General features: G+C 42.6%; 1 protein-coding gene across 1 annotated transcript in view; it reads left to right on the top strand.

Moving 5' to 3' along the window:
- The first annotated feature begins 420 nt into the window (after positions 1 to 420).
- The window catches only part of LOC124776695 (DNA-directed RNA polymerase I subunit RPA1), a 307,614-nt gene continuing 280,661 nt past the window's right edge, over positions 421 to 27,373 (top strand). The window contains exons 1-3 of the mRNA XM_047251802.1: positions 421 to 582; positions 3,317 to 3,476; positions 21,195 to 21,371. Coding sequence (XP_047107758.1) covers positions 3,323 to 3,476; positions 21,195 to 21,371 — 331 coding nt within the window. The 5' untranslated portion in view covers positions 421 to 582; positions 3,317 to 3,322. The remainder of the gene's footprint in view (positions 583 to 3,316; positions 3,477 to 21,194; positions 21,372 to 27,373) is intronic.

Here is a 27,373-nt window from a genome sequence, read left to right as displayed (position 1 = left end):
AGAAAACCCAATAATACTTCTAGCGTTTGAGGCGAACTAAGTAGCATAAATCGAGTTTTGAAAAGACCTCTACATACGCATAAAAGGTTTTACAAAAGCGGTCCATATTCTCTGTTCTGTAAGTGTGGAATAAAGCAAGTTTTGGTTAAGCCGGCTGTCAAGGCTTGTAGAGGAAGCTGAACAGTGTGTATTGAGAAAGAATGCTATTTTCAAAAAATGCATAAAGCGAGTTTTGCGAAAACGGTCCTCAATTTTCGTTCTTCTCATACGAGTTCTCACTCCATAGATATTTAGTCTCTACAGTGAAGTCGCCTGTGGGTGGAGCCAGGCATTTTTCTGGTGCGAGACACTGCTGATATCTACCGAGTTCACTATCGAAGATCTTTGAGTTGTTTTCATCAATCTTTGGTTGAGCGCACATTCGAAAACAGATGCCATGTGTTGATGTGTGAGATTTGTTGTGGAGGCGCCAGTGTACATGTTTAAGCGAAGTGCTTTACGAACTGAGATGTGATTCATTTTAAGTGCAAGGTGTAAAGTTATTGAAGTAGAGAATCGTGCTTTGATTAATTAGATTTACGTGTAGGTATTTATAGAGATATAAGTTAATATACGGATCATAATGTTTATGGATTAAAATACGTGTTATGTATTTAGACGTAATTCTGTAAACTGATTTCTGCGTTTTAGTGGGACGTCTCTCGTCATATGGCATTTTCGTGTAAATGTTGCATGTGAACATAATACTGTCTAATGGCAGAATGACACTCTTATGACCACGACGCTATTTAATTAGTGTTTCTTAAAAAATCGACAGAGATGTCAAAAGTATGACACCTTCAGACCTGCCCTCAGCAATGCCAAGGTGATACAATCATGCCGGATCATCAAAGTGTGCACCACAGGACATGGACATTACTTGCACAGGTTATCACACACGTATGCAACATACTGTTAACAATTTTTCCTTTGCTTTTACATCATAGAGGTGTGATGGCACAAAGTTCATGATCGCCAGTTTTATTCCCAATGTTGTGGACTGAATTCCAACCCCCTCAGCAGTGTTTCATGAAATGAGGCATCCCCTTTTACACACACTTAAAGAGTGCATGCATGCTTGCTTTCTCCAGTTAGGCAGCTGAACCTGCTATTTTCAGTCATTCATGCCATATGACCTTACTAAGTTGTGACTGCTGGAATGTGGCTCAGGTGGTGCCTCACAGTTCTGGACTACTGCTTGCGTACTTTATCTAAATCCCTTCAAGAACTGCATCAAACCACCTCTAAAGCAACTGGATGACTGGAAAACTTAGACATTGATAGTCAATTTTTCCATTTGTTTTACTGAATGTTTATAATTAGGCCTATTTGTTGTGTACTCGAGGAAAATCTTAAAAGCTGATCAAATAAGTAAATGATACTTAACTGATCTGAAAAGTTTTAATGTCTTCACTTATCACACAGAGGTAACAGACTGGAAAAAAGGGGGGGGGGGGGGTAGGCTAACACAGTGACAAAAGCCCACACAGACATTAGGTAAACATGCGTGATTATACAGGGTGGTCGGAAATGCCCGTTACAAACTTCTAGGACATGTAGAGGGTAGTGAGTACATAACTTTTGAATAGGAACCCATGTCTGGAAACACATTGTTTCCATTCTATGACAGTTTCAATGCAGATGATTATTAGGAGTGTACTCAGGCATGACCTAGTACAATTGTTGCAATCCATTTGAAAAGAATACTGACTCGTTCCGTTGATACTTATGCATTTGCATTACAACTTACACCCAGCATTACGACACCAACTGCAGCATACCGATGCATTACAACAGTGGCTCGATGTGGCACCCACCAACGTTGTTACACACATTGTACCTCCGAAGCATGTTCCGGTACACTCTCTCCATCCCACCAGGTGTCTCTTCAATGTCTCTTTCAGCGGCCAGAACTCGTGCCAGCAGATTTTCCTCTGTCTTTACAGTGTCTCATAAATTAAGCTCCTCATACGACCCCACAAGTAGTAGTCCACAGGGGTTACATTCGACGATCATGCAGCCACGCCGTTGGACCACCACGACCTATCCATCTTTCACCATACCGTCTGTTGAGATGTCTCTGGACAGCCAGTGAAAAGCGAGATGGTGCTCCATCATGCTGAAACCACATTTCCTGACAGAAATTCAATGGCACATCTTCCAAGAACGGGTCCAATTTGTGTCGTAGAAAGACTAAGTATGCAGGACCCATGAGCTTGGATGGAAGGAGGTATGGTCCAATCACATGACTGTCCAGAATAGCTGCCCACACGTTAGTTCCAAACCTGTTTCGAAATCCCTGAATATGTGTGGCATGAGGGTTTTCATCTGCCCAGAAATGGCTATTTCGAGCGTTTGGAACACAATCCATTGTGAACCTACATTCGTCCTTGAGGAGAACTTGATGTGGAAGCGGGTACGTCGTTGCGATGGTGCAGGAATCATGTGCAGAAGGTGACGCATTGTGGAAAGTCTACTGGACCCATAGCGTGTACTCTTTGTTAGTGGTACGGATGTAATTGTTGCTTATGCAGGGCGTCCAAGACAGTACTGTGACTAACAGCCATTGCACGCACAATTGTTCATGAACTCATTGACGGGTTATCTTCAATGCGACTCAGTACACCTTCTTCAAATTTGGGAGTGCGGCGTCGCCGTGGAGCACCAAAGTCCTGCCTCCTCGTTGTGAAGGTACCCGTTTTTCGTAGCCATTGTGTAACTTGGGCAAACAGTTAATGCAATGGAGTGTGACTTTGTGGAAAGTGTTTGTGATACAGCTGACTAGCAGCTCTTCTGTTGCCTCCAGCTTCACCATACGCAAGGAGCATGTGTCTGTACTCTGCAAGCATGTACTGCATCAGGTTTCATCTATCGGTGATGCACAGGTATTGACTCGGTCTCACAGCAAAGCGGACAATAAGTGACATCTGGAGATCATTTGACGTAGTACATGTCATCGTGTCTACCCTGTTGCATACCTGGACAGAGAACTCCGAGATATTTCTCTTGCCCTAAGCAGGTGTTGACAAGGTACACATCTGAATTTAAACTGGTAGAACGGAAACGGTTCAATTTCGGACATGGGTTCCTATTCAAAATGTTCTGTACTCACTACCCTCTACATGTCCTAGAAGTTTGTAATGGGAATTTCCGACCATCCGGCATATTTGTAGCAGAAATTGAAGTGTGATTGTGTGTCATTACATTCCTCTTAGTGAACATGCAAGACAACATTTTTGTTCTTAGGTGTATTTTAATATCTGATATTTGTTCCCAGGTCAAAATGAGTGGTGGATATATTGATGCCAGTAGTGTTATTTTCTCCTTATACTCATCGGAGGATGTAAGAAAATTGAGTGTTCTTCAAATTACTAACCCAAATTCATTTAATTTGTTGGGACATCCACTGCAAGGCAGCCTTTATGATCCAGCTTTGGGTATGTTGTTAAGAATAGAATTTTTGATTTTTTTTTTTTTTATAATTTTGTAGTTATTTCTGTTCATTCTTGTGTTTTGAAGTAATAAATTTTTGTTGACACTGTTTATAACTTTGTTTTGCATTAAACAGGTTGTCTTTGTTTTGTGTCAAGGTCTAATTTCTAGAGCAAATTTTCATTGAATGTAATGGAATGCTGCTGCTGTTTCAGTTAATTGTTCATAACTCACTTGACTCACTACCTACATTTAAGAGGATGTCATCCTCTTGTCAGTGCTGTTTATGTATTTCATGTCATGGCCTGTAACAGCCAAGATTTGTATTTCAGGCAAAATAATTAATAAAAAAATAAAAACTGCATAACGTTTATATTATCCTTAATAAAATGACTGTGGTGGGCAAAAGCAGCAAGTGAAGATCGGACAAGCAAAATTCTATGTTCGTCATTAGTACCAGTGATGCCACATGTTCCAATAACAGAAATTTCAAGATGAGATAAAAGCAGAAAATGAAATTTGTTGGTAAACTTGTCTCCAAAAATTCCATTACAAAACACTCTGGCACATAATTTACGCTTGCTGTTACATTAATTACTTTTTATTTCTCCTGCAACAAAATAAAAAAAAGAAATATTGTTCTGCCATTTACTTTGCAAATCAGCTGTTCCACCATTGGGACTGATGACCTCAGATGTTAAGTCCCATAGTGCTTAGAGCCATTTGAACCATTTGTTCCACCATCATAACATCCCCTAGTAATTTGTGTGAAGCATTACCTACTTACACTTCAAAGTTAGTGTGGATGGTCCTTTGTAAAGTTTTTCGACCAGCAACTTTGGAACACATCGTGTAAATATTTTGTTGTACATAAGGCTTAAGGCTATTTGTGGTGCAATAATAATGTGGACCGTGATTCTTCTTGGAAATCATCTGGTAACTGAGAAACTTAATCAGCATTGACCTTTAACTAAAGGGTTATCTCTGAATGAGATGATACAGTACTCAAATTTTACAGATACAACATACAGTTTTCCTTTAGAACATTATCTTAAATTTCCAAGAGTTCTACAAATCACTTCAGGGAAATGTTGGAATGTGGTTCCCTTAATGTGTAAAAGTCTTTCTCTCTCCCGTTTCTTGGTGTAATACAGCTATTATCCATTCTCTTCTATGTTAAGTATTAATTCGATATGAATGCCAGCTACTCTTTTACTCAGTGAACAAGATCGCCAGTTGCTGGTACCACATCACTGTGATGTAGCATACAAATGATCCATGGAACATGAAACTTAACTCACAGTGCTCTTCCTCTCCTTGCCTTCATCATGCCACTCATTGCTGCACTTAAAGCACCATTTTAACACTATAGTGTTCTTCACACAGTGAAGCTGTTCACATTAATTGAGTGTAAATCTCTGCTACATTTTATCTTTGAACCTTCAGGGAACATTGATTTTGCACACACTATTTGCAGCATTGGAGTTGGTGATGTTGGAGTGTTTGCCTTTTGCTGTCATGTAACAGAACAGTGGAATGCCTTTGTAGGGGGCTGGTTTGAAAGAATCTGCCCAGTAGGCATGCTGAATATTATTTCACAACTGTATTTCTTAATAGCTTTTTGAATCTTCACAATAGTCTTAAAATCAGCCGATTACAGAGTGTGGAGAGTATCTACGTATGTGAGGATTCAGTGGCAAATTATGTGACTGTTGGAATACATAACTGCAAGTAGCTTCCTCAGAGTCATAACTTGGTGAACAGGCCAAGTCGATTATTGAAAATTTTTTTCTTATTCACACCCAAGCTGTGACAAAATTTATTTATTACCCAGCAAAGTGAACTGATCGCCTACCTGGTCAGGACGGTAGCACCTTTGTGTTTACACTTGAGGTATAGGGATGGCAGGCAGTAACAGTGTACGCTCTTGCAACCATAGAAATGTACAGCGGCCAATGCTGTAAGTCTGTATGTCAATACCATGCATAGAGAATTGTAGATACCACCTCATTCATGTGTGATAGCTCATTTATTGAGGCACAGTTTAAAAAACTTCATAGGGAGAACAATTTTTCTCACAAATGGAGTATGCAGTATGCGATGGGTGTTGGAGAACAGATTAAATAGTTATGTATCTTAAGGTACCAGCTATCTCACAGTAAAGCTCTTTACACTGGTGGGCTGTCAGGTAGGAGCTTCATCTTTGATAATAGGATGGGGTCATTTTATCTACCATCCATTACAACAGTAACCACACCAACAGTGGTGCGGTACTAGAGCGTCAGATTGATGCGCTGTAAGTCATTAGTTTCATGCTGACCGATAAATTGTCGTAGTTTTGTTGATGTTGAAGTGTATTGATGTATATGATCAGAAATATGAGTGAAGATTGTTCCATTTAATACAACGGTTTATGGAAATAAAATTATTAATGTGAAACCAGAGCTACAAATCTTTCTTGATTTAATTTCCAGGTGAAAAGTGTTGAAAGTTAAATGTTCGTGGGCAACAATCTATCTTGCTGATGTTTCTCTGATGACAATTGCTCAAAAAATTCAAAAGTCTATCATAATAAAGAAATTTGCAATTGTATATTGAATATAAATTCATTTGTATTTTATCGCTATGTCATCTTTTTTGGAACCAAAGGAATGAAGGTGGTTATCGGCTGTCATGAAAAAGGAAAGTGAAGCAAGAATAAAGAAAAAGAAAACTTCATTTCCTAATAGGGATGAACCTGTAAACTGCAGCATATTAGATTGAAAATTTATGCGTGACACTATCTTGCTATTTCCCTAGCTGCATTAATTTTAATAGGTCATAAATAAATCCATCTCATTGATATTACTTCAATGAAGGCTACTAGGGAGAACAGTTTTAGGGTAAGCTACTTTGCACTTTAAACCACATCACGATTCAGTATGTTCTCCATAATTTCACAGAAATTGATGCTGAATAACACATTTGTCAGCATCGTCAAGGCATTCATATTGTGTGTGCTTTGCTTCTTGTTTTCTTGGGGTAAATACTTCAACTCCATTGATCTCAGGATTGCGTCCTGCCAGCCATAATTTGCACACCAATCAAATTGCTCAGCTTAATGTTTGCTTTTTGTGTCCTGTCACATTCTCCTCTTGCACTTTCACTGCTTTCTCCTTATCACCAATGTTAACAGAAGATTTCACTGCCTAATAGCAACACACACTTATTTAACTAGAGAGTGTATGTACCTAGCCCCTGCTACTGCCGGATATATGGTTTGCTTTGCCAAGTAATACATGTCTCGTGTCCCCTTCAACTTTGTGTCCCCTTAACGTCACAATAGGTGGATCTGTCTCAATCTGGGGTCTAGGTAATTTCCCCCTTCTTTCCAACCTTGTGTACTCAATCCCTCTCTTCCCTGAAGAAAGAACGAATACTTCCAAAGTTAGGTTAGACTGTTCTTCTACTTTTAAATGTATTGCTGTCTGTAAGATATGAGTATTTCTGTGGATTTACGAAAAAAAAAGCCTTTCGTAATTGTTTGAAGTAATATTGTTTACATATACTTCACCTCTGTACAACAGTGATCTCAACACACCAAAATATCTTGGAGGTTTTCTGAAGGACATAATATTGTCGCAAAGATTACAGTTCATAGTAATAGATGGGAAGTCATTGAATGAAATGGATGTGGTATCTAGCATTCCCCAAGGAAATGTTACAGGCCCCCTACTTTAGGGTTTAGAGGACACTCTGAGTAAACCTCTTAAATTGTTTGCAGATGATTATGTTATTTACCATCTACAGTAGTAAAGCCATCGGAGGATAAAAATGAATTGCAAAATGAAAAAAAAAAAATTGGCAGCAACCTTAAAAAATAAAAAAGTGAGATCCTACCAAAATATAAAAGCCAACCATTAAATTTCTTTTACACTATAAACAAAAATTTGAAGGTTTTCGATTTAGCTAAATACCTAGTGATTATTATTGCAAACAACTCAAGTTGGAAACCTCACATAGAAAATGTGGGAAGGTGAACCAAAGACTGTGCATTATTGGCAGAACACCTACTATTTGTTCGAAACTACCTGAATGAAGACTTCATAGTCATTCTGAAAAGTGGGTAGAGATCAGTTAACTTTGGGCTGTGAGTGTTTTGTTTCTGTCTGCTGCCAATGTTGAGGTGCCATTCCATTCCAAACCAATAACTCATGTGTAATGCCAGCACTTCCTGACAAAAATGTTGCTTAGTCCCATCTGACTAGCTCTCTTCGCTTGACTGCCCGTGTGCTGGGAGACGATGAAAAGAGCTTGCTTACTCTGCTGCAAGTACCCCCTTGAGAATTCGTCCAGGACGTAGCAAACAAACAGTAGAAGGTGCAACAAATCTAATAAAGATAACATCTACAGTACACATACCTGTCCTTTAGTGCTGCATGATACAGGATCCTTACCAAATAAGATTAACAGAGGACACAAGAAAAAAATTTGGAGATGGGCAGCTAATTTGGTAGTACCACGAAATAGTCTAGAGAGTGTATGATAAGTGAGTTGGGATACCAGTTGTTTTTTTCTTTTGGCAAGGTATTTTCTCAAAAAAATTGTCATCAAAGTATTACATAAACTGCACCTTTAAAGGGTGAAATGCCTATCATGATGAAATTTAAATCATAGTTTTTGTGGAAAGATTTGCATGTTCCTTTTTTCCCATGAGCCGTTTGAGAGTGGAGTGATGGAGAAATAGTCTGAAAGTGATTCCCTGCTGCCAAAAATTTACATGTGAATTACAGATTAGATTAGATTAATACTTGTTCCATAGATCATGAATACGATACTTCGTAATGATGTGGAACATGTCAGGTTAATAAAAGATGTCTGTACAAGATATTACATTACACAAAATATTGCATGACATAAATGTTTAAGTTTGCTTTTTTTTTTTTTTTTTTTTTCTCTCCTCTCCTCTCCCTTAATTTATATCAAAAAATTCAACCAATGATTAGAAGGAGTTGTCATCTAGAAATTCTTTTAATTTATTTTTAAATGTTGGTTGACTATCTGTCAGGCTTTTGATGCTGTTTGGTAGGTGACCAAAGACTTTTGTGGCAGCATAATTTACCCCTTTCTGTGCCAAAGTCAGATTTAACCCTGCATAGTGAAGATCATCCTTTCTTCTGGTGTTATAGCTATGCACACTGCTATTACTTTTGAACTGGGTTGGATTATTAACAACAAATTTCATAAGTAAATATATATACTGTGAGGATTCCTAGATCCTTAAATAGATGTCTGCAGGATGACCGTGGGTGGGCTCCAGCAATTATTCTGATTACACGTTTTTGAGCAATGAATACTTTTCTATTCATCGATGAATTACCCCAGAATATGATGCCATACGAAAGCAGTGAATGAAAGTAGGCATAGTAAGCTAATTTACTGAGATTCTTATCACCAAAATTTGCAATAACCCTAATAGCATACGTAGCTGAACTCAGACGTTTCGGCAGACCATCAATGTGTTGCTTCCAGTTTAACCTCTCATCAATGGACACACCAAAAAAATTTTGAAAATTCTACCTTAGCTACAGACTTCTGTTCAAAGTCTATATTTATTACTGGAGTTGTGCCCTTTACTGTATGGAACTGTATATACTGTGTTTTATCAAAATTTAAAGAGAGTCCGTTTGCTGAGAAACACTTAATAATTTTGTGAAAAACATCATTTACAATTAAATCACTTAGTTCTTGGTTTTTGGATGTTATTACTATACTTGTATCATCATATGGTGTAGAATTGGTATGTTGATTTTATTTCACATGTAATGAGAGTTCTACAGATCCCAAAATAAACAGTAAGATGGAGATAAAAAGTGTCTGATCTGCTTATAGGACTTTCTGATCTACATATAGTAGTAACACACAGTCCTTCCCCTGATGATAATATCCACATGAGTAATGATTGGACAGTTATTGAGTGTTAACCAGCAACTAAAAGAACTAGGGAGGCATAGGTGCTGAATAGATATCAGCACTATGAACGATAGTAGAATAGACATTTGTCATGATATATTTATTGTATTTTATTAACTCTTGTTCCCATTCCTATTAAGAATCTGGTGCATGGAGTGGCTTTGGCTTTAAAGTAGTGATAAGCTTTGCTGAGACTGTTGCAGCTTCTGAGATGCAATAGTGTCCCGGTGGATTCTACTATTAGTGGAAATGTGGGCTTTTAAACTTTAGGACTGATGATGTCAACAGTGACGTTTGTGTAATGGACACTTGATCACAAATGTCTCAGAAAGTGTGGATAGGAAGACCCACAGAACAAAATATTTTCAACTTTGCTTATTATGAATTTGGAAAACTTGGTGTGATGCTTTCAATATTAGACTACTGGAAAAAAGTAACTGAAGGTTTGAATAATCAGAATCACATATTAAAATGAGACAGAGGGATCAAATCAATCTAGTCTTTGTCCACATCACTTTTAATCAATGTTTACTGACTGAAGATTCCTGTTAGTTGCTTGACAAGCAGTTTACAGCAGTGTAACAATAGTTAGGGGTTAAGACAGTTTCCTATCTTTGCTTGTCGTTGTTATAGTTGGAGTCAGGAATGATGACCATCGAGTTTAGGCGTGTTTCATGCATGTATGTCATGTTTTCTCAGACAGTCAATGAGTTTTCATTAGTGTTCTGTGCAACCTGCTGTGAATGTCATAGCCAGGGCAAGCATTAAACATGATTGTAGGAAGTTATTCAGTGAATTTTTATTCCATTGATTGTCACGCTGATTGAGACAAGTGACAAATTTTGTGTAAGCAAGTGAGACATAATTTACAGGATTTAAGCTTTCTTCAAGGCAAAGCATATGTATGTGTTTACAGCAACTGTCGCTTTGAACCAGCAACAATGCAGTCCCTGTCCACGCCTTGATCTGCATGACGTGCCATTATTCATCAAGCTGCCTCTACGGGTAATATCAAGTTTCTCCATGTCCTGGATGGTGGTTTTTCATGATGAAATCAACAAAAGCAATAAAAAAAGCATCCCAAATTTATATAAACGCAAAGTTTCCAATATTGGCAAAGTTTTACAGAAGCTCAAAATTTAGGGGGAACTTCAGTGTAAGATGGTTCTAATAGTTTCCACAATGAAACTCTCGAAATCTGGTTGAAAACGCAAAGAGATTCTAGTCATATGTAAAGTACACCACTGGCAAGACGCAGTCAATACCTTCAGTGCGCAATAACGGTGGTGATGTTATTGATGACAGCTCCACTAAAGCACAGTTAATAAACAAAAACTTCCGAAATTCCTTCACAAGAGAAGAATAAAGTAAATATGCCATAATTTAATTCAAGAACAACTGCCAACATGGGTAACTTAGATGTAGATATCCTTGCCATAGCGAAGCAGCTTAAAACACTTAATAAAGGCAAGTCTTCTGCTCCAGTCGGATTCCTTTCAGAGTATGCTGATACAATAGCTCCATTCTTAGCAATCATATACAACCAATTGCTCAGAGAGAGATCCGTACCCAAAGACTGGAAGGTTGCGCTAGTCACCCCAGTACCCAAGAAAGGAAATAGGAGTAATCCACTGAATTACAGACCCATATCACTAACTTGTAACGGCATGTGTGCATACACGCACTGTCTTGGTGGAAGATGACTTTCTTTCTTGCTAAACCTAGCCTTTTTTCGTGTATCTTTTGTTGCAATTTGTCCAGGAGGTTAGCACAGTATTCTCCAGAATCCCCTTCTCATCCCAGAACACTGACGCCATGACCTTTCCCGCCAAAGGAATTGTCTTTGCTTTCTTTGGTGGCAGAGGATCATTATGTTTCCACTGCTCTGACTGTTGTTTTGTTTCCGGGTTATAATAGTGCACCCAAATTTCATTTGTGGTCACAAACCAGTGCAAAAAATCTTGTTCGTTTCTCCTAAAATGGGCCAAACATTGTTCAGATATGTCCATTCTCATGCGTTTTTGATACAGCATCAAAAGTCGCAGCACCCATCTTGCAGATAATTTTTTATTACTAATTCTTTAGTTAAAAAGTGATATACCCTTTCAGATGACATCTGACAGGCGTGAGCCATTTCTTGCACTTTCAATCGGCGATCCTCCATGACCATTTTGTGCACTTTTCCAATGATTTCTGGAGTAGTGACACATCTTGGCCGACCATTGCTTGGATCATCATCTAAGCTTTTTCGGGCAAATTTAAATTTTCCCCCTGCGGGTCCGGGGGTTAGAATAGACCCTAGGTATTCCTGCCTGTCGTAAGAGGCAGCTAAAAGGAGTCTCATACATTTTGGCCTTTATGTGATGGTCCTCTGTAGGGTTTGACCTCCATTTTTCAAAATTTTCCCAAAGAGCGAGCCAATTGAGAAAGGGAGCCTTACATGGTGCATCAGGTACATCATGTGCTGAGACCGATCACATCCTTTGTTGACATGAATCTGCACTTCTACTCATTCTCCAACTGTTGGGCAAGGTCACCCTCCTGGGTGCATATTTTACCATCAACTGTGCAGTATCGTTTGCTCTGCTGACAATGATAATGGACTTGTTTGCTTGGTTGCACCTGATATTCAGTACAGTAGCCAGTCCATTGAGGTGGAGCCGCCATGTACCATGTTGGTTGTAGCCCCCTGACCACGCAGGGATCGCTCTGCTGATGTCTGCACCATTAAATCCCCAAGTATGCCAAGTGGTAGATGCCCATCGCCCTAGGGCATCAGGACTCCCGCCAATAGCCGTCCTGCCAGGTGGCCTTTGCTGCGGCTGGGTGGCACCCACGGGGAGGTCCCCTAGTCAGAGTGGGTGGCATCAGGGTGGATGACACACGATGAAGCGGAGTACATCATCTCTTGCTAGTGGTCAGACACCAGCAGTCTCTAAGCATTCGCTGGCTCATTTCATTGCTCAGAAGTACGACCCCAAATTGTTCCCCTCCCTGGCCACACCATGGGAGGAACGTCAGCCTAAAGATGGTGGCAGCTCTTATTCACCTCGGTACCTTGTATGTTCGAGAGCTGATGGGGAATCTTTCATGACGATGAAGCCTCAGACTTTTGTTGAGCATTTAGAGGACAAGTTTGGGAGGTGGAGGGCTCGTCCAAAATGAGATCTGGGTCAGTCTTGATCAAAACAGCACCCTCTGTCCAGTCACGGGCATTACTCCCTTGTGACAAGCTGAGGGATGTTTCTGTAACCATCACGCCCCGTAGGAACTTAATTATGGTCCAGGGTATCATATTTCACAGGGACCTTCTTTTGCAGTCTGACGATGAGCTACACGCCAAAAAGAACGGCGAGGTGTACATTTCATTTGGCGTGTCCTCCGGGGTCCTCTCAGAGCCAGAAGACTACACCTGCCCCCTTGACGTTGGGGGCCACTTCCCTCCCTGTTGCTCCTGCACCACTTACTTCAGGAGCAACTCACTCCCTACCATTGGGGACGTCTGTCCCCACTTCTAAGCTGGAGAAGCGTACCCTTGGGTCACTCCTTTCCCAGGTTTCTGCTACTGGGAAATTTGACACCCGCCAGTGGTAGAAGAGCCCAAAAGCAGCTGGTCGCAGGGCTTCATGCTCATCCTCAGTCCTGGAGACTGAATCAGTGAAATCCTTCAAGCCAGGGAAACCTGAGGAATAGTGAGAGAAATCCAAAAAGAAGGTCCCCAAGACCAAGGGAATTGTGGTGGCACTCATACCACCACTACCTCCAAGCTCTGTGTCTGTGGATGAGGTAGAGATTCTGGCATCCGCTGAGGACCCAGATCTCGCTGGACCCTCAGACAGAATGGATATAGGCGGCTCAGGCAAAAAGTCGGTGGCAGCAGGTGACCCTGAGGCGTAAACTGCCTCATTGAATGTTCCATGCCTTCCCAGTTTCACAATGACGTCATCCTCCAGTGGAATTGCAGTGGTTTTTTCCACCGCCTGGCTGAGCTGCGGCAGCTGTTACCACTTTAACTGCTCTGGATGTGTTAACACGCGCTCCTTTGTACCTGTCCCTGTGTGCTCTGAATGCGATTACGTGTGCCACCAGTCCTTCTACCCAGTACTCTGAACTTGTCTACGCGTAGACAGATTCAGAGTACCAGGTAGTAGGAGTGGTGGCACGTGTAAACATGTTCGGAGCACACAGGGGCAGGTACAAAAGTTTGTGTGTTAATACGTCCAGAGCAGTTAAAGGGTTAAGCTTTGCACCTGCTTTCTGCATTGCCCTCCAGGAAACCTGGTTCCCAGCAGTGCGGACCCCTACCCTCCGCAGCTATCAGGGATACTACAGGAACCATAGCGACTGTAATTGAGTGTCTGGTGGAGTTTGCATGTATGTCCTAAACTCAGTCTGTAGTGAACCTGTGCCCCTTCAAACTTCTCTTGAAGCTGTGGCTGTCAGAATAACGACGATGCAGGAAATAACTGTCTGCAATGTACATATTTCTCCAGATAGTGTAGTATCCCTGAATGTATTAACTGCACTGACTGATCAAACTCCCTGAACCTTTACTACTTTTGGGAGATTGAAACGCCCATAACACCTTGTGGGGTGGCTCCATGCTTACTGGCTCAGTTCGATCTCTGCCTCTTAAATACTGGGGCCGCCACACATTTCATTGTGGCTCGAGGTAGTTACTCAACCATTGATTTATCAATTTGCAACCCAGGACTTCTCCCATCTATCCACTGGAGAGCACATGCTGATCTGTGTGGTAGTGACCATTTACCCATCTTCCTGTCACTGCCCTGGTGTCAAGCCCACGGATGACTGCCCAGATGGGCTTTAAACAAGTCCCTTGGTGGTTGCCGGAAGTGGCTGAAGCAATTAAGGAGTGTCAGTGAGCTCTACAGCGGCATAAGCCCCACCCTTCCCTGGAGCATCTCATAGTCTTTAAACAGCTCCATACTTGCGTTCGCTGACTTATCAAACGACGGAAGCAGGAGTGTTGAGAGAGATATGTCTCAACCATTGGGTGCCCTACATCACCTTCCCACTTTTGGATAAAGATCAAACGTGTTTTCAGGTAACAGACCCCAACAGGTGTTCCCGGTGTTAACATAAATGGTGTGTTATTTACTGACGCAAATGCGATTGCTGAGCACTATGCTCGAGCCTCTGCATCGGAGAATTACCCCCCCCTCCTCCTCCCTCCCCCGTCACCAGCCTTTCGCACTCTCAAACGGCGCCTGGAAGGGAAAGTCCCTTCGTTTACTACATGCCACAGTGAAGCCTATAATGGCCCATTTACAGAGTGGGAGCTTCTCATTGCCCTTACACATTGCCCCGACACAGCTCCTGGACCAGGTCGGATCCACAGTCAGATGATTAAACGTCTCTCATCTGACTACAAGCGACATCTCGTCATCTTCAGCTGGATCTGGTGTGATGGCATCTTTCCATCGCAATGGCAGGAGAGCACCATCATTACAGCCCTCAAACCCGGTAAAAACCCCCTTAATGTGGATAGCTATTGGCCCATCAGCCTCACCAACGTTCTTTGTAAGCTGCTGGAACATATGGCATATGGTATGTCTGCAGTTGGGTTGGGTCCTGGAGTCACGTGGCCTACTGGCTCCATGTCAGGGCGACTTCCTCAAGGGTCGCTCTACCACGATAATCTTGTGTCCCTAGAGTCTGCCATCTGAACAGACTTTTCCAGATGCAAACAGCTGGTTGCCGTCTGTTTTGATTTACAAAAAGCGTATGACATGACCTGGTGACATCGTATCCTTGCTACATTATACAAGTGGGGTCTCCCAGGCCCACTCATGAGTTTTATCCAGAATTTCCTGTCGCTTTGTACTTTCCATGTCCAAGTTGGTGCCTCCCATAGTTGCCCCCCCCCCCCCCCCCCCCATATCCAGGAGAATGGGATCCTGCAGGCCTCTGTATTGAGTGTCTCTCTAATTTAAGTGGCCATTAATAGTCTAGCAGCTGCTGTAGGACCGTCCATCTCACCTTCTCTGTATTCATACTGCTCCACCAGTACTCGTGTTGCTGAGTGGCGCGCCCTGGGAGCCATCCACAAGGCACAGTCATGGGCTGTAGCCCATGGTTTCCAGTTTTCTGCTGCAAAATCGTGTATTATGCACTTCTGTCGGCATCATACTGTTCAGCCAGAACCAGAACTTTACCTTAATGATGATCTACTCACTGTAGTGGAGACATATCGATTCTTAGGACTGGTTTTAGACACCTTATTGACTTGGCCTCCTCACCTTCGTCAGCTTAAGCGGAAGTGCTGGCAGCACCTCAGTACCCTCTGCTGCCTGAGCAACACCAATTGGGGTGCAGATCGCTCTATGTTGCTGCAGCTCTACAGAGCCCTTGTTCAATCCCTCCTTGACTATGAGAGTCTGCTTTATGGTTCGGCGGCGCCCTCAGTGTTGCGTTTACTTGACCCATTGCGCCACTGTGGCATTCGCCTAGCGACAGGAGCTTTTAGGACGAGTCTGATGACCAGCATCCTTGTGGAAGCCAGAGTGCCTCCATTGCAGGTTAGGCGTGCACAACTTCTGGCCAGTTACATACTCGTTCGTAGTTCTCCTGCGCATCCGAATCACCCTCTCCTTTTCCCATCCACGGCAGTTCATCTCCCGCATTGGCGGCCCAGGTGAGGGCTTCCAATTGCAGTTCGTGTCCGATCTTTTCTTTCTGAACTGGAGTCCTTGCCTTTACCACCTATACTTGAGGTCCATTCACTTACACCTCCATGGTGTACACCTAGGTCGCAGCTTCGCCTGGACCTTTCACATGGCCCTAAGGACTCAGTTAACCACGTGGCTCTCCGCTGCCGCTTGACAAGTACCGAGGCCACGAAGTGGTTTACACCAACGGCTCAGTGGCTGATGTTCACGTCAGTGTCGCGTATGTCCATGGGGGACATATAGAACAGCATTCCTTGCCCGATGGCTGCAGTGTATTCAGTGCAGAGCTAGTGGCCGTATCTCGTGCACTCCAGTATATCCGTTTATGCCCCAAGGAATCGTTTCTTGTGTGTACTGACTCATTGAGCAGCCTACAAGTTATCGATCAGTGCGACCCTTGCCATCCTTTGATGGCGTCCATCCAGGAGTCCATCTATGCGCTGGTCTGGTCCTGTCATTCAGTGGTGTTTGTGTGGACCCCAGGACATGTTGGCATCCCAGGCAACGAACTTGCTGACAGGCCGGCCAAACAGGATTCGCGGAACCTGCTTATAGAGATGGGCATCCCTGAACCTGACTTGCATTCTGTCCTACACTGTAGGGTTTTTCGACTTTGGGAGACAGAATAGCATAACAGTACACACAACGAACTGCATGTCACTAAGGAGACTATGAATGTGTGGAAGTCTTCCACGCGGGCCTCTTGCAGGGAATCAATTGTCGTCTGCCGGCTCCGCGTTGGCCATGCTTGGGTGACCCGCGGTTACCTCTTGTGCCGGTGCGGCGCCCGGTTGACGGTGGCCCATATTCTGGTGCACTGTTCCACTTTGACTGCCCAGCGACAAAATCTTGGGTTACTAGACTCGTTGCCGCTAATGTTATCTGACAATGCCTTATTGGCTGATTTAGTTCTACGTTTTATTCGTGAAGGTGGGTTTTATCATTTGATCGAAGTTTTAGCACATGTCCTTTGTCCCTCTGTGTCCTTCATCCTAGTGCATTTAGGTTGGAGGTTATAATGGCTGACTAAATACTTAATTGTTACATCTACATCTACATCCATACTCTGCAAGCCACCTGACGGTGTGTGGCGTAGGGTACCTTGAGTACCTCTATCGGTTCTCCCTTCTATTCCAATCTCGTATTGTTCGTGGAAAGGAGGATTGTCGCTATGCCTCTGTGTGGGCTCTAATCTATCTGATTTTATCCTCATGGTCTCTTCGCAAGATATACGTAGGCGGGAGCAATATACTGCTTGACTCCTCGGTGAAGGTATGTTCTCGAAACTTTAACAAAACCCCATACCGAGCTACTGAGCGGCTCTCCTGCAGAGTCTTCCACTGGAGTTTATCTATCATCTCCGTAACGCTTTTGCGATTACTAAATGATCCTGTAACGAAGCGCGCTGCTCTCCGTTGGATCTTTTCTATCTCTCTATCAACCATATCTGGTACGGATCCCACACTGCTGAGCAGTATTCAAGCAGTGGGCGAACAAGCGTACTGTAACCTACGCCCTTTGTTTTCAGATTGCATTTCCTTAGGATTCTTCCAATGAGTCTCAGTCTGGCATCTGCTTTACCAACGATCAACTTCATATGATCATTCCATTTTAAATCACTCCTAATGCGTACTCCCAGATAATTTAGGGAATTAACTGCTTCCAGTTGCTGACCTGCTATATTCTAGCTAAATGATAAGGGATCTTTCCTTCTACGTATTCGCAGCACATTACACTTGTCTACATTGAGATTCAATTGCCATTCCCTGCACCATGCGTCAATTCACTGCAGAACCTCCTGCAGTTCAGTACAATTTTCCATTTAAATAACAAATAACTTAAATTGGAACAATCACAAACAGATAATGTTGTGTGGAAAGCAAACTGAAGACTGCAATTTATCGGCAGAACACTTAGAAAATGTAACAGGTCTACTAAGGAGACTGCTTATGCTTACTTGTCTGCCCTCTTCTGAAGTATTGCTGTGTGGCATAGGATTTATATCAGATAGGGTTGACGCAGAAACGTCGAGAAAGTTCAAACAAGAGCAGCTCATTGTGTATTATTGCAAAATAGGGAAAAGACTGCCATGCATATGATACATGAATTGGGGTGGCAGTCATGAAAATAAAGGCATTTTTCACTGCGACAGGATCTTCTCATGAAATTCCAATCACCAGCGTTTTCCTCAGTGTGTGAGAATATTTTGTTTACACCCACGTACATAGGGAGAAATGATTGTTATAATAAAATAAGAGAAATCAGAGCTTGCGTGGAAAGATGTAAGTATTTGTTTTTTCTGTGCACTGTTCGAGAGTGGAACGGTAGAGATGTAGCTTAAAGGTAGTTCAGTGAACCCTCTGCAAGGCACTTAGTTGTGTATCGCAGAGTATTCGTGTAGATGTACATCTATATGAAAACACAATGAATGGATGTGCATTCATTTTTATCCCTCTGTCACTCCTGGTTCATTCCAGAAAAAGTGAAGGCTTTGTTATGTCTGGAACACTTACTGTTCCCTTGTTTAGTGACAAACCAGCACAACTTACACCATCAAACCTGTGCTATATATTGTTCATGTTTAGGTATATTTATTATTTTCGTGGTAATACTTCAATGTTTATTGTACAAAATGTTGTGTCCATAACAACAGGATGATTCTTGTATGAGCACGGTATGTTTCTAACAGTGATTGTGGAAAGAACATAAAATCAATTTCTTAAAATCTTCTTTAGGACCACCCAGACAGGAATTTCTATATTAATCAGGGTTGTTGAAATTTAACCCAATCCAAAAAAACCATGATTTTTTTAAATTAAAAAGATCCAACTATATTTAATTATGTTAATTTATTTAACATACAAAATATTACGTAGTTAGCCTTAACACAGATTAACACATTTCAGTCGGGCCACAGTCCCTAGAAGTCATAAACTTTTTCAACATCTTTGTGTGGCTCCTGCTTATAAGATGAAGGATAAAGAGATTCCCGTCTGTTTCAGAAATACTGTCATTGATTTCAAAACTATCATCGTCAATTTTGGATCTAGATTCTTTGAGCAACACCAGAATTTCATCATTACTCATGTGTCCCCCCATTTTGCTACCAAACTTTTACAATAAAGACAGCAACAGAAGCACACTACAACAACGAATGTGTGGGAACTGATTGCGAGCGTGACATGTTTTGCAAGTAACTTAGCACTTCGTGTAAGCAAGAACATCCACCAAATGGCTCTCCGAAGTGCTAACGGAATCAACAATTAATGCCAAACTGTCACTATTCAGAAATAATACATTGTGAAGTACTAATCAGGAAAGGTGTACTGTGAGATTCTTAGAGTTCTGACTGTTATAAAAATCACAGTGCAACTGTAATCACTACAGGGAACAACAAGGATGTGTAGAGTCATTATGACAGTGAAGTACAATTTAGTCCTTTTTAAAAGCACATAGGAATATGTAGGCATTCACTAAATTCTCTGCTATTTTCTCTGCTAAATTATATCTTAATTTTGACCAAACATGCCTGTAGTTGAAGAAGACTCACTAAATCAATGCAGTGCTGGCAGGACAAGAAATGTGGCTTTTTCACAAAAGTAATAAATCCTGTTGGTAAGTTGCCTTTTTTTCCATGTCCACTATGTTTCACCATTTGTTTAGATTGAACTATGTTATGATTGTATCAGAAAACTAGTGGCAGGAGTATAATCAGAGTCAGCAGTCCAAAAAGACGTAACACTTGCAATCCACTGTGGATGCACCTCTGTGAGCCAGTTTTCCGCACCTTTTTCTTGTTCAGCAGTTAATCTTCTCCCTCTGAACCTAGGATCTAGCATATTAGCAAGATAGTGGACTGGTTCTAGCGCTTGTTACTTTCCTTTTTTAAAATTACTTTCTTATGGGTTTCCATATCCGGACTTTCTAAAAGACTGATCCATAGTTCAAATGAGTGTGGAATATTTGTGTTGTCTGCTTGAAAAAGGTCCAGGACTTTACAGCGCTCTGACAGTTGTCAAAGATGATGAGTGGCCTCTTTATATATTATAAAATTAGGCAAGATTTCGATTGTCTTAGAAGGGACTAATTCAAAGTGATCTTTTACAATTTCTACACATTTAGAGTAAAGTAGTTGTAAAAATGAGTTAATGTTTTGAATAAATTAATCATTTGAATTTAAACTGAAATGTTTGTCAGTACAAAAAAAAAAAAAATGAGTTAAACCTCAACTTAACACCTTGTTTCTTTTTATTTATTTACTTTTTATTGAGAAAAAAGGATTTTTTCAACCCTGATACTAATATGGATTGGGATCAAATCCCTTCTCTTGACGTAGTTGCTCTGTATGCTTCACCTGAATTATCTGAGAAGCTACAAATGGTTGCAGATGAGGAATCAAAATGAGTGTCAGATAATGATGAACTCAGTTTTTGTCGATTTGTTTTGTGTAAAATTATTTTTTCCTCTCTTATGTAGCCTTCAAGAAGAGAAGATGCAATCGTTGGACTTGTCTTATTTATGCAGCCTGTGAAGCACTTCACTGTGAACTCTTTTACTAAATTTTCCTTCTGACTTGTCAGCTAACACCATGTATTGCTCCCATTTTGTGTGGATTGTGTGGGTATGTTCATGAAGTACATTGTCAAAGTAAGAAGATAATGCCATTCAAAACTTAGTGAGAAGAGAAGAAATGGTTACCATAGGTGACATTGTGGAAGTATTATTTACAGAGTGCCTGCATAAGTTGATAATTGTTGATACTTACAATGCTGCCACAGCAGTCTTGTAGAAAGCCTTTAGCTGCAGATGTACGTACTGCTGTTTACCTTTACCCCAACCACAGCTGCATGCGTGCATGATGACTCCTAACTTGTCAAGATATATGGGATGGTTAGTGGTGTTGCCTCTAGATTGTGGAGTCCTGGATTTGATTCTCTCTCGCTATCTCTCTCTCTTCTGTAGCCTCCCTGTCACCACGAGAGAGAGAGAGAGAGAGGGGGGGGGGGCGGCTGTGAAATGAAATTCTTGTACGCTTTCGCTTAATTTTATATTGTATTTACTGATCTATTGTTATTACAGGTCCTGTACATGAGAAAGCCGGACCCTGTGCAACGTGCCTGAGAAATGTTTTCAACTGTCCAGGACATTTTGGTTATATAGAACTACCTTTGCCCGTAGTCAATCCATTGTTCAGCAAAATGATTTACCAGATTTTAAGAATGTCTTGTCTTTCATGCCATGCTCTTCAGATTCAAGGTTAGAAACTATAATTTCATTTTGGTATGTAATCATCTCTCATTATCCTGTAGAACTTCTTTGCATAAAATAGATAGGTGTTGAAGAGATTTGGTTGTGAGATATTAAAATATTTTGATTTTGGAAAGGACAATATTACTTGCTTTTATTTCTCTAACATATAATTAGCTAAATAAAATAATTCAGTGAAAATATTTTTCTGTCTGCTTCGCTAGCCCAAAGGCATCAACCATTTCTATCTTAAATTGTAAGAGCCAAGTGATATGTGAAGGCAAAGCTAATAATCTACAGGACATAAAATTATGACAAAGGTAAATGGAAAATTTCATTATGGCAGTAAAATGTAATTTTATTTTTATTCTCCATTCAGGTGAATGGAACTTTCTCAGTGATTTACCACCAAAACGATTCCAATTGTGGTGTGTTACTATTGAATGTCTGCCTAATACCTATCTGAGCTTTTGCTTAATTTTTTATGCCCTTCAAGGTACAAAAATGATTAAGAACAAGGAGATACTAAAAGAATCACTAAATTATCAGGTTGCTACTAACCGTAAAGAAGACATGTTAAGTTGCAGACAGGCACAATTAAAAGAAACTTAGATAAAGCTTTTGGCCGCAGCCTTCATCAGCAAAAAACACACACACACACACACACACACACACACACACACACACACACACACCATTCATGCACACCTAATGCATATATGACTGCCAACTCCAGCATCATGGGTTGGAATGCAACTCTCAAGTGGATGCAAACAGAAATGTGGAGGGAGTGGGAAAGGAGGAGGGATAGTAGTATTGGATGGGGAGAGAGATCAACACTGTCTGGTGGAGTGTGCAGTGACTAGAATAGCAACAGGTGCAGTGTCAGGAGGTTGTGGGGCAGTGAGTTGGGAAAAAAGGAGCAAAAAACGAGAGGAGTGAGGAAAGACAGGTGGATGCATTGGCAGAGGGCGGCAAAGAAACAGGACGGGAGACAAGAATGGGGAGGAGATGATAAGACAGATGGGGGTGGAAACTGTTGGATGGAGAGTGTGGGGACGGTATGTTACTGTAGGTTCACGTTGGGATAATCACGGAACAGAGAATGTGTTGTAAGGGTAGCTCCCATCTGCACAGTTCAGGAGAGCTGATGATGGAGGGTAGGATCCAGATGGCTTGGGTAGTGAAGCAGCCATTGAAATAAAGTCTGTTACATTCAGTTGCATGTTTTGCCACATGGTGGTCTACTTTGTTTTTGGCCACAGTTTGGCGGTGGCTGTTCATCCTGGTGGACAGCTGTTGGTAGTCAAACCAGTGTAAAAAGCTGTGCAATGATTGCAGCAGAACAGGCAAATGACATGGCACACAGGTGGCTCGGCCCCTGATGGGGTGGGATAAATCTATGACAGGACTGGAATAGGAAGTGCTGCGTGGGTCGATTGGGAAGGCTTTGCACCTTGGTCATCCACAGGGATATGATCCTTGTGGCAACGGGTTGGTATACAGAGTGGCTTAGGGATGGACTAGGATGTTGTGGAGGTTGGGTGGACTTTGGAACACCACTTGACAGGGAGGGGGGGAGTATCTCAAGTAGGATGTCCCTCATTTCAAGACATGATAATAGATAATTAAAGCTCTGGTGAAGGATATAGTTAAATTGTTCCAGTTCTGGATAATAAAGGGGACACTCCTTTGTGGGTGGTTCTAGGGAGTGGTGGGAGGCTTTTGAGGGTGTGAGGGGAATTGGCACAGGTGATCTGGTGGCAGACTAGATCTGGGGGATAGTGTCTGTCTGTGTAGGCATTGGTGAGACCCTCACCATACTGAGCAAGGGAATTCTTGTAACCACAAATACGCCGTCCGCAGGTGGCCAGGCTGTATGGGAGGGATTTTTCTGTGTGAAAAGGATGGTAGCTGTTAATGCAGGTGCTGTTGGTGATTGGTGGGTTTAATGTAGACAGGTGCAGATGGAGCCATCAGGGAGAAGAATATTAACAATTACGAAGATGGCACACTGGTTGACAAGGGCCACATGACGTGGATGAGAGAGAAAGTTTGGAGGCTGTGAAGGAACGAAGATAGTTTGCCTTGGCCCTGAGTCCTGATCGTGAAGATATCATCCATGAATCGGAACCAGACTAGGGTTTTGGTGTTTTGGGAAGCAAGGGAAGTCTCCCCTAGATGGCCCATAAAAAGTATGGCCTAAGAGGGTGCCATGCGGGTGCTGATGGCTTTGTCTTGGATTTGTTTATATACTGTCCCTTCAAAGAAGCATTTGCAGGTTAGGATAAAAGTAGTAAAGTGTATGAGGAATGAGGTAGTAGGTTTGGAGTCTTAAGGATGTTGGGAAAGATAGTGTTTAACAGTGGTAAGAACACTGGCAAAAGGGATGTCGTGTATGAAGAGATGGCACCAACAATGATGATCCATGAGGTAAAGGGGGGGATGCTGGAGAGTCGGTGAAGGAAGTGATTGGTGTGTTTGATGTGGGAGGTTACATTGAGGGCAACTGGTTGGAGGTGTTGATCAATGAGGGCAGAAATTCTTTCAGTGAGGGCACAAAAATCAGCCACAATGGGGGTCCAGGATGTCAGATTTGTGGATTTTAGGGAGCATGTGGGAGGTGGGTGTGCGATTTGTCAGGAGTGAGGTGGATAATGGATCCTGGAGAGAGGTTCTGGGAAGGACCTAAGGCCTTAAGCATGGATTGGAGGTTGTACTATCACTCTGGCAGTGTTACACCCCCTCCACCCCCTCCAGGGGCTCACTTTTCTTTGGTGACTTTGTGCTTGCCCATCACTGGGCTCCAGCCCGTGCAGCATCTCTCCCCTTCCATGCTGCATGTCTGTCCTCCTGCTGTTCTTTTTCCCCTACCTTGGGGAACATATTGGGGATATTTTTGGAAATGCATTCTGATTTTTCAGTAGCCTGCCATCCGAACAGTCTTTCCACCATTTTTTCGTTCGTTCTTTGTTCTCCATCAGCTTCCCTTCCTCTGCTTCGCCATTTGAGGTTCCTCTTTCTTTCTTCTTCCTCCCTATGTGCTCCGGAAAGCCAGCCCGTGCGTCCATCATGTAGCATGTGACTGGATAAGGCATAATTTCCAGCACGGGGTCGACAGGCAGGGTTCGCACATACCCCCGTGCTGCAGGCCAGGCCTACGAATGATTGTCTGAGCTGTTACTTCTGAAAGTGCTAGTTGGCCCCTCTGCCACGAGTTCAGGAGGTGTGAACAGTCACCTAAGTGGGTGGGGGTGGGGGGGGGCATTTGGAAGGAGTGCACCCTGCTGGCAATCATTTTCTCGCCATGAGCCAGTCCGGAATGAGGGTAAAGGTTCCACGACACTCCCAGCTGCACCTCGGTTCCTCGTCCTATCACATACTGAAGTAGATCAGTCCTTTGCTACGGTTAATCCGTTTTTTATTCAGGAAGGTGTTGATGCAGTTGCTGGCCCTGTGAAATCCTGCTCCTGTTGATGCAATGGCACTTTGCTTTTGCAGACTAATTGTGATCCTTGAGCGAAACAATTGCTTTCAGCCTTGCTTCTCCCCAGCTATCCTGTTCGTGTCGAGGCCCATCGAACACTGAATTCTTCCTGTGGTGTTATTTACACTAGGCTGCTCAATGGTCTGACTGAGGAATAAATCCAAACATAGTCTCTGATTAAGGCACCAATGCAGTCCATCGGGTCATGAGAAAAGTTGATGCATCCTTAGTGCTTACATGCACTCTTTGTCTCATGTTTGATAGAGTAATGCTTAATCAGAGAGCAAAGGAGGCCATGAAGTTGTCATGGTCTGACTGTACATTTCAAACCTGATGAGCTGCTACCAGTGTCAACCGCACTCATATGCCCAGTCAAAACCCAGCCAAATGTGTTACTTGCAATGGGGATGCTCACGAGGGCAATTGGTCGCCTCCTCCTCCCCTCTGTATCAATTGCAATGGCAACCTTGAGCCTCATTCCAAAAAAGTCCCGTGTATCTTGATGGGCGTGCTCTCCAGGAGATCTGGGTGAAGGAAATGTTGCCTTACCCTGTTATTCGCTAGTTATTGGATGGTCGAAAGCCCTGCGTTTTACCATCTGGCACTTAAGGCACCGTTCTTGCTACACCTCACTCTATGAAGGACACAACCTTGCAGACTTGTAACCTCTAACTCAGCACTGCAGTTGTAGAATCGCTCAGTGTCATGATAGTGTTCCCATCTTCTTCTCCAGCTGTGCAACAAGCCCCCAAATTGTCACCTCCGGCAGCTAAATTACCTGCTACACAACCGGCAGGTGAGAAAGGACACAAGGAATACTCCTACAAAGACTTTTTATGTCCCTCCAGCCAACAGACATCTAAGTCTTCATGTGCCAACCGCAAAGACTCCAAGAAATCAAAAAAGGCAAATAGTCTTTTCCTTCGCCGACTGGGAGATACTCTTCAATAGTGTTGCCACATTATACCCTCACATGGTTAACCTCTGTTTCACCGGAGTGTACTGCCAACCGTTTTCTGCCTTGGAATCCACGGGCCTACTCAGTGAGAATGCCAACTCCCCTTTTAGACCTCATGGAGCATGATACTCTGTACTCTGTGCACTATAGCAGTGAGTCTTCAAAGGCTGGCACTCGCCAGCTTCTGGGATGAACCCTTCATTTTTTTCCCCCCTCGTCTTTCCCCATCATGACTCTCCTCCAATGGAATGTTCGCAGCATTAGATCCAACAAGGAGCAAATACGCCTGCTCTTGAAATTGCAGTGTCCACCTGTCTTTTGCCTCCAGCAAACAAAATTGCATCCTCGCAACTGCTTTGACCTCTTGGATTTCTTTCTGGTCTGTTTTGACCTACCCCCCAGAGGACGGCATTCCATGTCATGGGGGAGTTGGGCTGCTCATCTGGGATGACATTCATAGTCAAACCATCTCACCGAACACCTGGCTGCAAGCTATTGCAGTCCGAATTTTCCTTCCTCGCTTCACCTTTTCTCTTTGCAATGTCTCCATCCTTCCATCATTCGGTGTCACTAGAACAGATTTCCTCCAGCTTATTGGGCAACTCCCTCATCACTTTTTGTGGTGACTTCAACACAAACCATCCTCTTTGCAGGTCTTCTGGATACTGCCCGAGAGATGCCCTCTTGGCTGAACTCAATCAATTAAATCTCATCTGCCTTAACACTGGATTCACAACACTTATACCCATTTGGGCCTTTCATTCTGCGCTGCCCAGCTTGCCCATTGTCTCTGAATGGTCCGTTCTCTCTGACACATACTCAAGTGACCATTTCCCCTGTGCTACCCGTTTACTGACTTGCCCCGCCCACATGTAAAGCCAATTGGCGGCTTTCAAAGACCCATTAGAGGCTTTAATCCTGCCTGGCGACCTTTGCCAAACAACATTTCCCCAGTTGTGATGGCCAGGTGGAGTAGCTCACAAACATTATCCTTACTGTCACAAAATGTTGCATTCCTCACACTTCACCTTTACCGCGCCGTGTTCCGGGCCTTGGTGGACTGAGGTGGGGCATGACAATTTGCATGTGGAGATGTGTTCTCCTTGTTTTTAACCATCATCTTACAGTGATGAACTGCATTCATTATGAACAGTTGCCTGTGCAGTGTCATCGCATTCTTCGAGGCAACCAAAAAGCTAGCTGGATTACATTTACTATTTCTTTTAACAGTTCCATTCCCTCTTCTGTCATGTGGGCCAGCCTCCAACGCATCTCTGGGACCAAGGTCCATTCCACAGTTTTCAGCCTGACTGTAACAGAAGATGTCATTGTGGACCCCATTGCTATCTCCCAACACCTTGGACCACTGTTTTGCAGAGCTTTTGGCTCCATCCACTGTCACCCTGCCTTCCTCCATCCGAAATGAATCTAGGAGGCTTGGATGATATCAATCTCCTATGAGAATCATGAATGCTACAATGCCGCCTTTACTATGCAAAAGCTAAATCGTGCTCTCACTTCATCCTGATCTTCTGTCTCAGGGCTGGATGATGTTCACGTTCAGAT

The sequence above is a fragment of the Schistocerca piceifrons genome, chromosome 1 (assembly GCF_021461385.2).
Source record: "Schistocerca piceifrons isolate TAMUIC-IGC-003096 chromosome 1, iqSchPice1.1, whole genome shotgun sequence".
Classification (NCBI taxonomy): Eukaryota; Metazoa; Arthropoda; class Insecta; order Orthoptera; family Acrididae; genus Schistocerca; species Schistocerca piceifrons.
The sequence above is the reverse complement of the archived record's forward strand: the minus strand, read 5'-3'. Positions and strand labels throughout refer to the sequence as shown.